We start from the raw sequence: 14,817 nt of genomic DNA, 5'->3' as shown, positions 1-14,817 counted from the left end.
ATATATTGCGTGAATGACGGGTGGTTGGGCAGATATTGTGTTTTGTGGTATGCCATACGGAACCGTTGCCACTGAAACTGCATATTAACGCACCAGTGGGGCTCGACAGCCTTAGTCAAACGGGTTGGCGCGTATGGTTGGGTTGCGGTGAGATTGTGGTTAGGTCTCAGCAGCAACTGTTGGTTTATTTGTATAGGTTGTATAGTATTTACAGTCATTACGTTCCTGTGTATATTGCGTGAATGACGGGTGGTGGGGCAGATATTGTGTTTTGTGGTAGGTGGTATGCCATACGGAACCGTTGCCACTGAAACTGCATATTAACGCACCAGTGGGGCTCGACAGCCTTAGTCAAACGGGTTGGCGCGTATGGTTGGGTTGCGGAGAGATTGTGAGATTGTGGTTAGGTCTCAGCAGCAAGAGGGAAGTAGAGGTCAGTAAGCTGGGCTGAGTTGAGTGGGGGACGGAGGGGGGTGACTCTGGGACGCCAGAGTCACTGTCGAGCCCTCTTGAGGTGTCGTGGGCTAGTCGACGAAACACTGAGGACGGAAGGTGCCCACTTGAAGACCCTAGAGATGTTCCCTACTCCGCTAAATCCAGAGGGTTGTTATGGGGGACCGCACTGTGGTTGCAGCCGTTGTGTGTGCTGACGCGCAATACACTGTATTAACACCAGACAGAAGATTCACGTCACCAGATGGAAAGAAGCGTAAATGGATGGAGAAGCATAGGTTACTGTAAAGCTACGTCTTAGTTGGTGATTATCTTGGCGAAAGCCGAGTACAAATCAGCATGAAGTTTTAACATCTACTCTCGTGTAATGGAAATCGTGGATGCATTTTGCTCATGATTAGACTAAGATGTTATAAGAGCTAAGAAATGAAACAATTGTAATTTTGGATATGCTTTTATAGAAGTGTCATGTCCATTTACATGACCATTCAGATTTAAAATTCCAGTGGATTTTAAATGCAGCTTTGAAACAAAAATGATATTTGAAAATGATGTTGAACAATTATTGTTGGTTAAAAGCTGTTTAAATATTTAGTTCAGTCATGGGACTCTAGATGGGGCTGGCAAATTGCAAGCAATAACACCTTTACCACATGGCACACGCCGATTGCCCTGAGATTTCTTGCTTATCATTTAAATTGTCTGATTCAGCATGCTATCAGAGTTACTCTGAAACCCTCCACCTCCCCAGCTCCACCTGTCTAGATCTGCTATGGTATTTATGTTATGTATGTCTATTTATGCAGGAGCAGCATATCTTACATAATCTACTCACATTAGCGAGTCTGTGTATCTATTGGCTGTAGCAAGTCCATACTGTACTTGCTCTGCAGCAGCAGCAATGTGGGTCGCAGATCTAGTCCACCAAGACCAAATACATTAAAATTCCCATAGTCATTAACATGCCAAAACTACTCAGAGAGTTTTCATGATTGAAATCACGCATTTATTCAATGTAATCCAATCACTTCTTCCACAGGTCATTTGATTCAAACTGATTGTATATCTGACCTTGTGTTGCACAAAACTCATGTGGCGTTTTGTCCCATGTGGAACAAAATGTCAAAAATGTCCTCTTTTACACTAAACAAAAACAGTATTTCTCTTTTACTTAAAAAATTAGTAATGGCACTTAGTGTGCCAGGATCAAGACCGACGACGAAAGAAAAACCCTGGACTTTAAGTGTACTTTTTTTTTTTAATCAAAGTCAGCTTTCAGTTAGTTGGATTTGAGGTTCTGACTCTGTGTCTGAGTCTATAAGAGAGCCATTAAGTTGACAGAGAGACCAGTCTAATATATCTGCAAATTGATCTGAATAGCTGCAAGTGATTTCATCCTTTCAAGTCGTTTTTTTAATACATTACTACATAATACTATGACTAAATTACTGAGAACATTTGAGAATTGACCTCCGAATTAATAGTGTCAGAAACCTTAATTCCTCGTGTTGCCTGTCAGCGAGAGCTCTTGTACATTCATCAGTATGTTCAGAGTTGTATTCGCCAAAAATATTTAAGGACAGGAGAAGATATGGTGTGCAGTTCTTTAATTGAATAGTTTTAAAATGAGCAAGATGACTTGCAGCCCCATTGCCTATCAAATGTAGACGTCAATAGTACAACTTTCAAGAATGGTACTTAAAACAGCAATTGTGGCAGACAGATTTATGTCTCACTATAAAGTGCACAGCAATGCTTCACCGGTAAGATTTGGCCTAATGGCGAGCTAAGCTAATTAAATTAGCAAAATCTCATTATTCTCTGTGAAAGACAACTTGTGTTTCCGGCTTTTCAGAGTCTAAGAGTGAAAGAGCTGTTAGTAAACTTGAGTCATAAGTATGATGTCATATTTTAACAGTGATATACAGTACATCAGTGTGTCATTTCTATAATTTAAGCGAGCGTAGGCCTACTGATTAACTGTTTCCAAATGGATGCTTTGGACAGCCTCCCAAAAAACTAAATTAGTCTGTGTGGAAAATTAAAGTAAACCTGCAAGCTCCACCATCAGAGCCAAATCTGACACCAGCCTGAAGCCCATCTGTTCCTTATTAAAGAAGTCTTGAAATGTAAGGATAATATATGTGCTTTTTCTTGCAGTGTAACTGCATTTAAAATCGACCATATTCCTTCATTATAAATGCAGCAAATCTGTCTCAATATGCCTACTTCATATTCCAGTGCATGAATTTCTCATAAATCTCAGTCTGTCTAAAGTTTCCTGGCCGGTTGTGTAATCTCTGTGTTGTAATTGGAAGGTTGGAAATTTTGGACTTCATGAGGAGATTGCCTTTTTTTTTGTTAGAAGTCTCTATGCAGAAAAAAATGAATTATGCATGTTATGAGTGCTTTAATTTCTTTTGCCAATCAGAATTCCTCACAGTACTGTATGTTTTGGGTTTGAAACAAGCTCTATCGAAAGCCTCTGTGACTTGTCCACATGTCATTGTCGATTTGTTTTCTAGCAGTAATTCACTGAATTGAAGTCTATACGATCAAGCATTGTCAAGGGTTTAAAAGCGGAATGTGCACTGCAGCTCATATTTTTATAGCACTTGTATTGAAGGGCCTTGAAACTTGCCGTTTCAGCACAGGTCAGTTGTCACCAAGGAGTTATGGTTTTGCTGCTTAGAACTGTATTGCAGTTTGCCGCTACTGCTAAACTTTCACCACACCAGCTGCTTCCCAAAAAAAATGTTCTGCTTTGATGACCATTCAAAACTACTATAAATACTATACTATATGTAAAACTGATTATATATCTACACATGGTGTACATCACTAATATTTTATTGTAGCATAGTAGATTTTTTCTATGCCTGCTTATTGTTTGTAGGGCTCTTAAAATCAGGACATGGATTTATAATTTTCCTGTCTGCTGCTTCACAATCACTGTTGTCATTATATAATTTCCCTGCAGCTCCAGAGAGATTATTCTCATCACAGTTTTATTTGCTTTAAAGGACTTCACCGCATCAAAGATTCTCTCAAAATCAATGCTGCAGTTAATGCACAAAAATACTTTTTTTATAATCTCACAATACAGTACATTCCACAAACACACACTGGTAATTTTTGTAACTGTAATGTGATGCTGAATTTAGCAGTGTCTTGTGGTTGTACTTTAGAAGGAGTGTGTATTTTATTACATCTGTCCTATTGCAATGGCGTACAACACAGACTTACATTGTCAGAGCATTACACACAATTTTTGCTTGTTTTTACAAACTAATGGCTAAAAGATTTACTATGGCTATTGACAGCATGTCACAGATTCTGGTTACTTGGAACCTTAAACACGTCCAGAAAACATTAGGAGTGGGAAAACCGGCAGAATGTTAATGGCACCTTTGTCAATGAGAAATAACATACTGCTATAGTGAGACTAGTATACCGTGAAATTGACCCTGAGAAATGTGAGATACATGGCAATAATTACCTATCCCCGGCACATTCATGCATACACATATGTGCAGTCCTTCTTGAGGAATTCGCTTTATGGGTAGTATAGATAGAAGATAGCATAGTGAAGTGTCCTTTCTCAGTGAGACTGATGTGTCATGATGTTGTGTGTTCTGCAGGATGGACGATGCAGAGGCGTGCTTCATCCTCAGCAGCAGAAATGAAGTGGACCGCACCGCAGCCGTAAATAAAGACATTTTATACCGTTCCTTGCCAAAATAAGTCAATAAAGAAATACATTTTCCCAAGCACAAGGCAAGAAACCCAATTATTTTGATCAAAACAGTATTCACTTTTTTAATGAACCATAATAGAAACTTGAAATCTTAACTGGATTGCAAGTAATCTTAAAGCTAGAGAGAAGCTTGAAGCCTATATGCTAGTTTTTCATACTTTATTAAAATTGTATTATTGTTTTCATCTTTCAGTTAGATTTTTTTTAGTTTTATCATATTGTAGGCTTAACCTTTATAAATTGTTTATGCACATAAATAGCATATATTATAAAAGCTAAAAACCTCACATATTTGTTTAAACAATTAATCAAATAAATAATCAACAGAATTATCGATTGCTAAAATAGTTGCCATTAATGAATTTCAATCTGAATATTACAGTGTTTTTATTGTTTCTCTTCATATATACAAATACATCAATAATGTAAAATGAATGTAAGTTTGCACATCATCACACTATAAGAACGCTGTCTCTTCTTATAGGATCATCAAACCATTCTGCGAGCGTGGGCTGTGAAGGACTTTGCTCCAAACTGTCCTCTATATGTCCAGATCCTCAAACCTGAGAACAAATTCCATGTCAAATTTGCAGGTGAGTCTTTTCCCTTCCTGAGGTCAATTAATATATTATGAAGTATAGCATTCATCCGTCCTTCAAAAATCTAATTCGTATTTTTTCTTCATAGTCATAATTTTTTTTACCAATATGTCCTTAAAATTTATTTTCATTTTAAAAGCAACTCTTTTTTTTCAAACATTTAAATGTATTTTGATTTATTAACACAAAATACATCAATTAAAGGGTGAAATGTAAAAACTATCCTGATGATTAGACATGGGTGTAATGTGTATCAGCCATCTGTTAGCAATTATTGTGGTATATATGGTTGTAGCTTGTGTGTGTTTGTCTGTATGAATAATAAATATAGATCTTTCTGGATTCTACACCCTCCGCCTCCCAAGTCATCATCCTCATTAAAGTCTTTCATGGTTATGAGTATCCACTTTGTAAGTGTAGCACTGCCTCCACCTCTAGGGTCACTGCATTTGCATTTACATCTGTTTGTTTAGCAGAAGAGATTAAGTTTTAGAGGGATTAATATGCCCCTTAATGTGCTATAAAAACACCTTGAGAACGGCAAATAATGGAGGAGAAAAAAAAACATTTTAACCGTAAAGTATTTTTGTGTTTTAGATGAAAATGGGCTAGTCATAAGTTAGTACTGATTGTAATTTTAAAGATCAATATTTGGTATATGTTAGAATGTGCTACTAAATGATGTTTTTGGGATCTGAAAAGTGTTATATGATGGCAATGATGGTTGGGGGGTTTATATATTCTTAGCTTCACTAAAAGAAAAGTCCAGTTAACTCTGTCAATTGCTTTTTCTGCATCTCACGTTAAGAAAATTATTTTTTTTCCTAGATAAATGAATTACATTAAAAGGACAGTATCTCTCATTTGAAGAGTATCTGCCAGTAATGAAACCAATTTGGTAAATAAGATGACCGATTCAAGTCTGGGTGTTATTGCTGTTCTGATGATGTTGATGCAATGTTGATTAGTGATATGGGGTGGTGACGCCAGATTTTTAAATGATTTTTTTTTCAGCTTTAGAAGTTCTGAGATTTGGGCAGTTCACAAGTGTGGTGGAACTGGGGTGTTTTTCAATTTCATTATGTCTCCGATAGAAGTGTATATAGAATTCAGTAGGAAGTCCATCTTTGCTTGGTGCTTTATTATTTGAGATTTGTTGTTGAAATTAATTTATTTTTGAGAGAACATCAAGTGTTTCAACCTGATCATTCTGTAATATTGAAAGTGAGACTGAATGTAACTAACTACATATATATATATATATATAGAGAGAGAGAGAGAGAGAGAGAGAGAGTGAGAGAGATAGAGAGAGATAGATAGAGAGAGAGAGAGAGAGTCGTCATAGCAATCAGTGCATGTTATATATTATATTATATTATATTATATTATATTATATTATATTATATTATATTATTCTCACATAGATTATGTGTAGGTATGTTTTGTTTTCTAGATCATGTGGTGTGTGAAGAGGAGTTCAAGTATGCCATGCTGGCCCTCAACTGTGTGTGTCCAGCCACCTCTACACTGGTCACATTGCTGGTGCACACGTCTCGTGGACAGTGAGTACCAATGTCTTCCTCTTTCATTTGACAGCTGATGTAAGTGTTTCCTGAAATGCTGTTTATTTTATTGAAGGATTTACTAATGAATAATGGCTCCTCGCGTAACCTTTCCAATTCCGTGATCCCTAACAAATAATAGTGTCACAAATAATTAGCCAGAGCAGATTTGCCAGGAGAGCCGATCAATGGCATTAAAATTTATGTGATCATTTGTCAGAGGGAGACTGACTTTACGGTCACCTGAACTTGCTGGGTAAACCATTTCATTAGGAAACTCAAATGATCCCACAATAGTTTCCCACTGTTTTTTGGAGTAGTGTTGTCTTAGCACTTGCATTTTAACTGTGTGTTTGGGGTTTCAGGGAGGGACAGACATCTCCAGAACAGTGGCAGAGGACGTATGGCCGTTGCTCCGGGAATGAAGTTTACCACATCCGTTTGATGGACAGCAAGTTCTTTGGCGAATATGACGGGAAGAGTTTCACTTATGCCTCCTTCCATGCACATAAAAAGTGAGTGATTGTTGAGCATTTAAAATTTAGTTAGATGCACGATTCACTATTCGGATGTATGTGAAATTATTATTTTATAAACCCTCCGGAAAATATGACATTTTTTGTGCCTCTTGATAAATGCTTTGAAAAACGCATCAATCAATTGACTGAGCATGCTTGTATTTTTCACATTTTCCTGTTCCCCTGTTTTGCACACCACTGTTTGCATTTTACACCTTTTTGAATTTTATTCATGATATTTTTAATCACAATCCCTACTTACACCACCATTTAATATTCTTTATATTTTGAAGAAGTCTCATATGTAGGGTTGCAATTGTTTGATAAAAAATACACTGTAAAAATCTTTTAGTAAACTAAACTTAATTTACTGTATTTATCCAGTTGATGTGTCCGCTGTATTTAAACTGACAGAATTTAAAAAAAGTTATCTTAAGTTAAAAAAAAAAAATACAGTGAACAGTTATAACAATAATTTTGTGAAATATTATTACAATTTAAAATAAATGTTTTCCACTTCAATATATTTTCAACTGTTAATAATTCCTGTGATGCAAAGCAGAATTTTCAGCATCATTACTCCAGTCTTCACTGTCACATGATCCTTCACAAATCATTCTAATATGCTGATTTGCTGCTCAAAAAACATTATTATTATTATTATTATTATTATTATTATTATTATTAGAAAGTTCAAAAGAACAATATATTGATGTTCAAATATTGAAATGGAAATCTTTTGTAGCAACATAAAAGTGTCTTTACATCCTTGCTGAATAAAAGTATTAATTTCTCTAAATACAAATCTTAAACACATGATATATGCAATCTTACCTGATATACATTAGTGTGCATATCATGTATTTTGCACTTGTTTGCTCAGTCTGATATGGCTCATACTGTACTATATTGGTCAACTGCACTTTACTACCACGTGTATTCTTCATTTGCCATTTGTATCATAATACTTTTATTCACATGATATATTACTATATGCACTTCTTTTAGATGCTTTATAGATGATGATGATTATTGGCTCACTATTGGATTATTGACAAGTTGAATGTAATATAATACAAAAAAAATCTTTTCCTTAGGTACGGTGTCTGCCTAATTGGCACGAAGAGAGAAGAGAATAAGAGCATACTTCTGAACCCCGGCCCTCGCCACATCATGTCTGCCACAGATACCTGCTACTACATCAACATCACTAAGGAGGAAAACTCTGCGTTCATCTTCAAACAGGAGGAGACGCATAGCAAAGGGCTGTCGTCCACCGGCGTTTATGACGCTCCCTCTCGTCTCCCGGTGCAAAGCATCATCGCAAGCATGGGTGAGGGAACGCACCTGAACGCCATGTCTCTAAAAGAGCCCTTTGGCCTTTTAATAATCAAACTAAGGGTTGAATTAAAAAAACAAGTTTCTTTAAAGCTGCGGTCTGTAATTTCTGCGCCACTAGCAGCACCAAGCGGTACTGCAAAATAACGACTGATTTAAACATTAAGGGTGTTGTTATTGTTACATAAGATCCGAAACAAATGAAGCACAAGTTTTAATTTGTTTACAACGGTGTAGCCTCAGGGTTGGTTTAATGCGATTTCCATATGGTTAACATATGCCAGTTAGTGGTTTGAAATTAGCACTCAGAAGCAGCAGAGTGAATATATCAAAATATGCTCATGCTCATGATAAAATATACTTTCTTTTATTGTTTTTTCCTTTGTTGAAGTTGATCAGTCTGCTTCATATGGTAAGTCCGAGCATGTGGTTTTCATAGCATTAGTTAAATCACAGTTAAATCATAAGACATCATTGGTGGATGTCTGTGTAAATGTTAACATTTACAGAAACCTTTCTCTCCCGTTCATTCCCGTTAGGAATTCACAGGTCAAGTCTTTTGTCCTGCAAGCTGTTTTAATGAAGATTTGTTTTTCTAATTGGGCTTGGTAACTGCACTTGCATGTGTAAAATATCCCTGGACTACTCTCTAACGTAATTAATTATATAAAAGCATTTAGTCCATTGTGTTTCTTCACAGGTTTTTTTTTCTTTTTTTTTCTACACTTAACGTTTTAGCAGCAGAACATTCTCCAAGATAACAGCAGAATTTCCCTTCAAAACATTTTCTTCCCTTCACCTTTTTTAAATTAAACCTCACTGTGCTTAAAGATTTTGGTTGCAAAGCACTGATTTGAAATGTGCAAATCAGTGTTTATTCATAAAAAGCAATAAATCAGGGTTGAGGTCAACTTCAGTGCATTTTAGAAATGCTATAATTCAACATTCATATCATCTACTCTATGTAGGCCAATTGTTCTAGTAATTTACACACACATTTTTCAGTTTTTACTCATGCGCTGGTGGAAATGAACTGGAATTGACCTAAATTCTGAGTCATGTTCGCTAAAATTGATGATATTTCTTTGGCAGTTTTCATTGCACTCAAATTTGCACAGCTGAGATATCAGATCAGACAACAGATTTTAGATATTTTGTTTCACCGGGTAAACGCATCTATATGAATTTCCTCATACTGCATCTTCCATGCTGCAGGCTGAAAAGGAAAACCTCCACTCTCATGGCTGCATTGTGTTGTATTGCAGGAACTGTGGCCATTGACCTGCAGAATCCAGATCCACCGGCTGACAGCAGTAAACTGACTCTGCCCACGGAGAACGGAGCTGGGAGTCGGAGACCCAGCATCGCCCCTGTGCTGGAGATCGCAGATTCCTCTGCCATCCTGCCTTGCGATCTTCTCAGTGACCCTTCTGAAGATGAGACCAACCAGTCCGATGAGGAAGGAGCACCGGCCATAGAGTAAATAATGTTGTCAAAAGTACAAAATGAATAAGGTTTTTAAGGGGAACAGCAATAGAGTCGTTTGTCTTTGACTTTTTAAACAGCCAGCAAATGTCAAAGAAATGAGGCTTAAATCATGAGGCTTGATGTGTAGAGCTGTGCTTTTCCTGTACTAAACATTACTTTTTCAAAACAAAACAAAGTGGCTGATAAAATGGCCATTGGATGATAAAGGGGCCAATAAAATCCTATACACTTCTGTATACAAGTTTAAAAACATTTTGAAAAGTTTTTAAAAGAAGTCTCTTATGCTCATAAAGGATGCATTTATTTGATCAAAAATACAGTAAAACAGTAATATTTTGAAATGAACTGTTTGCTATTTTGATATATATGTTCAAATGAAATTTATTCCTGTGATGGGAAAGCTGAATTATCAGCATCATTACTCCAGTCTTCAGTGTCACATGATCCTTCAGAAATCATTCGAATATGCTTATTTGCTGCTCAAGAAACATTTTTAATTATTACTATGTTGATAAACAGTTGTGCTGCCTAATATTTTTGTAGAAACTGTGATACATTTTTTTGTTCAAAGTTAAAAAGAACAGCATGTATTTGAAGTAGAAACCTTTTGTAATTTTAGACATCTCTTTACTACTATTTTTGATCAATTTGATACATCTTTACTGAATAAAACTATTAATTTAAAAACATTTTTTAATCTTACTGATCCCAATTACTTCTAGGTATTTACTTACTGTACTCTTTCTCTAGTGCGATTGTTGAATTACATTTAATAGCTTTCAGGAAGATCAGATGAACTTTAAACATATCAGTTGCTAAGAGCCTTTCAGCGGTCATGCTGCAGAATAATTACAGCGTATGCTTATGTCAGTCAGAGTGCTCTCTCTCTCTCTCTCTCTCTCTCTCTCTCTCTCTCTCTCTCTCTCTCTCTCTCTCTCTCTCTCTCTCTCTCTCTCTCTCTCTCTCTCTCTCTCTCTCTCTCTCTCTTACTGTAGAAACTATATATTCTATCCACCGACCCTAACCCTACTCCTAAACACACATCCTTCATAGAAAACGTTCTGCATTTTTACATTTTGTAAGAGTTTGTGAAGATCCCTGCTGAATGTTCAGTGCACTCATAGTGCCCTCTACTGATTATTTACATGCACTGCTTTCAAAAATAAGGCCTTTGCAGATTGATTGATGTTAGTCAGGGGTTCATGTTCTGTATATTCTGTGCATTTTTAAACAGAAGAATTATTTGTAATTCAGACTCAGACCTTTGACATTTTATATCCTTCTACTTTTTCAAGGTGTATTAAAGGCTACCCCCCAAACTCCCCTTACATTGGAAGCTCCCCAACTCTGTGCCACCTTCTGCAACAAAAGGCGCCATTTTGTTGTTTACGACTTGACAAGGTGAGTTTATAAATCTTAATTCACCCTGAAATACTGATATTCCGATTCAGTTTAATTCATTGTTATGGGGTAGTTTAATGAAAGTGGAATTGTCCATGAAGTGTTTACTGATTTTTATTTTTATTTGTGTATGTGTAACTTAGTTGTGCTAATGCATATGGAGGGATTTAACGGTCTAAATTAAATAATTAAAGGTCTCTTTTCGTTTTACATAAATACATTTCACATACTATTTATTTATGTTTACTCCCTTTTCATTATGGTTATATTTATTGATTGCCACATTTCATGATGTATTCAGATCCATATCATATTTATTTTCTTTTTTCACATTCTGTTTAAGGTATTTCAGGTCATATTTCATTTTATTTCTAGACATATTTCACATGGTATTTCACTTTTTCATTTGACATAAGAAATAAATAAACGTATTTCATGGCTTGGTTATTTATTAATGCTTTCATTTCATTGTACTTTTTTATTTATTTATTTATTGCAACATAATAGTATGTAACAATATTCTCTGTTTTAATATTAATATTTAAACCTATCAATGCCATTATATTTTCATTTAATTTAGCCTGCTTAAATCCCTCAATGCATTTAAATCTGATCCCTCTTATCATCATTTAGAGTCCATCATTTATTTAATTGTGTTTGATTCAGGGTTGTCGGCACAATAGTTTTGAAGATGCCAAGGCGTATGGTTTCAAGAACAAGTTGATTATCGTTTCGGCTGAGACAGCAGGAAACGGCTTGTACAACTTCATAGTGCCGCTGCGTGCCTATTACCGACCCCGGAAGGAGCTGAATCCCATTGTGTTGCTGTTGGATAACCCGTGAGCGAGCTGCCTCATCACTTTTCCCACCGCATGTTACTGTTAGGCAGAAACATTACTAAATCCCGACTTTACCACATGAAAATACTTCCAGGCATATCTGCATAAAAAACATATTTCATCGACGTATCACATTCTAAAGAGCATTATTTTGAAATGATTGCAATTTGCAGTTTACTGTCCTCTCCAATGCTATACCCTTTAAGAAGTGTTATGTTCATTATGCTCCACACATTGTTCCTTTCAGTAATGCAAAATTGTGTACACAATTGTCATCACATTGTAGATTCTTCCTCAGAGTTTCTATGGCAACTCGTAGATGTGTCAAAATCCTTTTTGCGATTACCTGCTTATACATTTTGCACAAGCTTTTACTCCGTTAATACATTTTTATAAGGTTGTTTGCCAGTGCCAAACCTTTGAGAAATTGAAAACTGCAGCTGTGAGTGGATTAGCATTGTCAAACTGCTCCTCTCCTCCATTTTAGGCCTGATAATCATTTTCTTGAGGCCATCTGCTGTTTCCCTATGGTGTACTACATGGCTGGTACCATAGACAAGTAGGTCTTTAAACATTTCAGTAAACGTGCACATCCTGAAATGGGCTTTAGTCCAGTCTGAATGGTGGGTTTGTGCTGGTTTCTGTCGTAGTTTGGATAACTTACTGCAGTGTGGCATCATCTACGCTGATAACCTGGTGGTAGTGGATAAGGAGAGCACTATGAGTGCAGAGGAAGACTACATGGCAGACGCTAAAACCATAGTCAATGTGCAGACCATGTTCAGGTATGAACATTAATAACTTTAGCAAATTGGTTGTTATTTGTTTTCCTTTAAGCTGATGTCTTTACCCCATGATGGCATTGGGTACTAATTACTTTTCCCCGCAAAACATCATTTTTGTCCTTGTTCTACTGTTATTGTGTCCTCTATTAGGTTGTTTCCTAGTCTCAGCATAATCACTGAGCTAACCCATCCTTCTAATATGAGATTCATGCAGTTTCGTGCCAAAGACTGCTACTCCCTGGCTCTCTCCAAACTTGAAAAGGTCTCATATCTTAACAGCCACGCCATTTGACTTTCATTGGGGTCCAAACATCTGAGACGTGCTTTTGATTTATTCTTTTTAATTATTCCAAATTATAATATCAATTATAATTTGAGTGAAAAGTTGAATTGCAAAATTAATATGAATTTCAGGATGATTAAATTCAAGCTGCATGAGCTCCATGAGTTTGTGTAAAACCTCATATGATCTAGAAGTAGTGCAGAAATAATATGAATTATTTTTATTTTCAGATTTAAATTACATTTTGAGTCCCATATTGCCAATGTGATCTCAGACTTTTGGACTAAGAATTTATCATTTTCTTCCTTGCCAGTAGACAATTGAACTACTCTAACCAGGCCTAACATTAACATAATATCATTTTAAACTTTTATATGATACAAAATAACTTTGCTTGATTTTCTATGAATTTATTATGACATGTTCCATAAGGAATCTGTCAAGTGATTATTAATCATGCATGCTTCAAAAGGCAATAAAAATACTGAAACTAATATAATACTGTGTCACAGATTTCCAGATGGTCTCAAAATCTGAGATCATGAGCGATGGAAAGTTCCATCAATCTTTTGTTGTGATCATTTTCCCCTTTCTCCAGATAGAGAGAGATAAGGGCTCTAATCTGGCATTCATGTTCCGCCTCCCATTCGCTGCAGGCAGAGTGTTCAGTATTAGTATGCTGGACACTCTACTTTACCAGGTGAGTAATAAATTCTGCTAATTCTGTACAAAAGGCATTCTAATAATACATTACCATTCAAAAGTGTGGGGTCAGTACGAAGAAATCAATGCTTTTATTCGGCAAGGGCACATTAAATGGATCAAAGGTGACCGTAAAGACATTTATAAAGTTATAAAAGATTTCTATTTCAAATAAATTCTGTTCTTTTGAACTTTCTGTTCATCAAATAATCTTGAAAAAAATCGGTCACAGTTTCCTCAAAAATGTTAAGCAGCACATCTGTTTTCAACATTGATATAAGAATAAATGTTTCTTCAACACCAAATCAGCATATCAGAATGATATCTGAAGGATCATGTGACACTCTGTTTGTAGTTTTCCAGTAAAAATTACATTTGAAAATAGTTTAAAATAGTTATTTTAAATATTTCACAATATTACTGTTTATTACTGTATTTTTGCTCAAATAAATGCAATCATGGTGTTCATAAGACTCATCTTTCTAACCCATTCTACCAACCCCAAACTTTTGAACTCTAGTTAGTGTGTGTGTGTGTATATATATATATATATATATATATATATATATATATATATATATATATATATAGTTAATAAACTCAAGTTCAGCTGAATGTTTTATTGCCCCTCCCACATTAAAATATATGAAGTAAAATGTAAAGGTATTAGTATTGAGCACCTGACTCTGTATATCAATTATGATTATTTTAATAGCTTTGCAATCATAGAAAAGTATATACATTCATTAATTTGGTACTATATGCATGTTTTGACCATAGAGGCACAGAAAACAATTATGTACGAAACATAACTTGATGAGCGGTCGGTCATAAGTCAGTGTTCGAAATTGCTCCCCGTACCCTCATTCACTATTCCCTTCATTACTCCACTAATCTAGATCACTTGAAGGCGTGAGTGAATTTGGACACTGAATGCGCTGCAAGGGCTGCTGCCTTTTCAGTTTGTTGCTGTTTAATAATCATTTGAAAATAAACTGGCACCTCAGTAGTAATGAAAAGATTTATATTGAACTTTGTCATGGAAATAAGCATGTTTAAACCTTATTAAACAATTGAATAATCAATCAAAAA

At 35.7% G+C, this 14,817-nt stretch overlaps 1 protein-coding gene across 7 annotated transcripts in view; it reads left to right on the top strand.

Annotated features, from left to right (window-relative positions):
- The window catches only part of kcnt1b (potassium sodium-activated channel subfamily T member 1b), a 105,742-nt gene that overhangs the window by 80,680 nt on the left and 10,245 nt on the right, over positions 1-14,817 (top strand). For 3 of the 7 annotated variants that reach the window (XM_077231788.1, XM_077231783.1, XM_077231787.1), the window contains 13 exons: positions 4,095-4,158; positions 4,695-4,803; positions 6,245-6,371; positions 6,737-6,886; positions 7,987-8,222; positions 8,619-8,639; positions 9,493-9,706; positions 11,011-11,116; positions 11,783-11,955; positions 12,443-12,514; positions 12,606-12,740; positions 12,891-13,002; positions 13,622-13,723. In XM_077231788.1, the coding sequence (XP_077087903.1) occupies positions 4,095-4,158; positions 4,695-4,803; positions 6,245-6,371; positions 6,737-6,886; positions 7,987-8,222; positions 8,619-8,639; positions 9,493-9,706; positions 11,011-11,116; positions 11,783-11,955; positions 12,443-12,514; positions 12,606-12,740; positions 12,891-13,002; positions 13,622-13,723 (1,621 nt within the window). The remainder of the gene's footprint in view (positions 1-4,094; positions 4,159-4,694; positions 4,804-6,244; positions 6,372-6,736; positions 6,887-7,986; positions 8,223-8,618; positions 8,640-9,492; positions 9,707-11,010; positions 11,117-11,782; positions 11,956-12,442; positions 12,515-12,605; positions 12,741-12,890; positions 13,003-13,621; positions 13,724-14,817) is intronic. The other 4 variants (XM_077231789.1, XM_077231786.1, XM_077231784.1 and 1 more) reach the window with 3 other exon arrangements.

This window comes from Siphateles boraxobius, unplaced genomic scaffold, assembly GCF_051911475.1.
Source record: "Siphateles boraxobius isolate OS27281-9 unplaced genomic scaffold, OSU_SipBor_1 16, whole genome shotgun sequence".
Lineage (NCBI taxonomy): Eukaryota > Metazoa > Chordata > Actinopteri > Cypriniformes > Leuciscidae > Siphateles > Siphateles boraxobius.
This window is presented reverse-complemented; position numbering and strand designations above follow the sequence as displayed.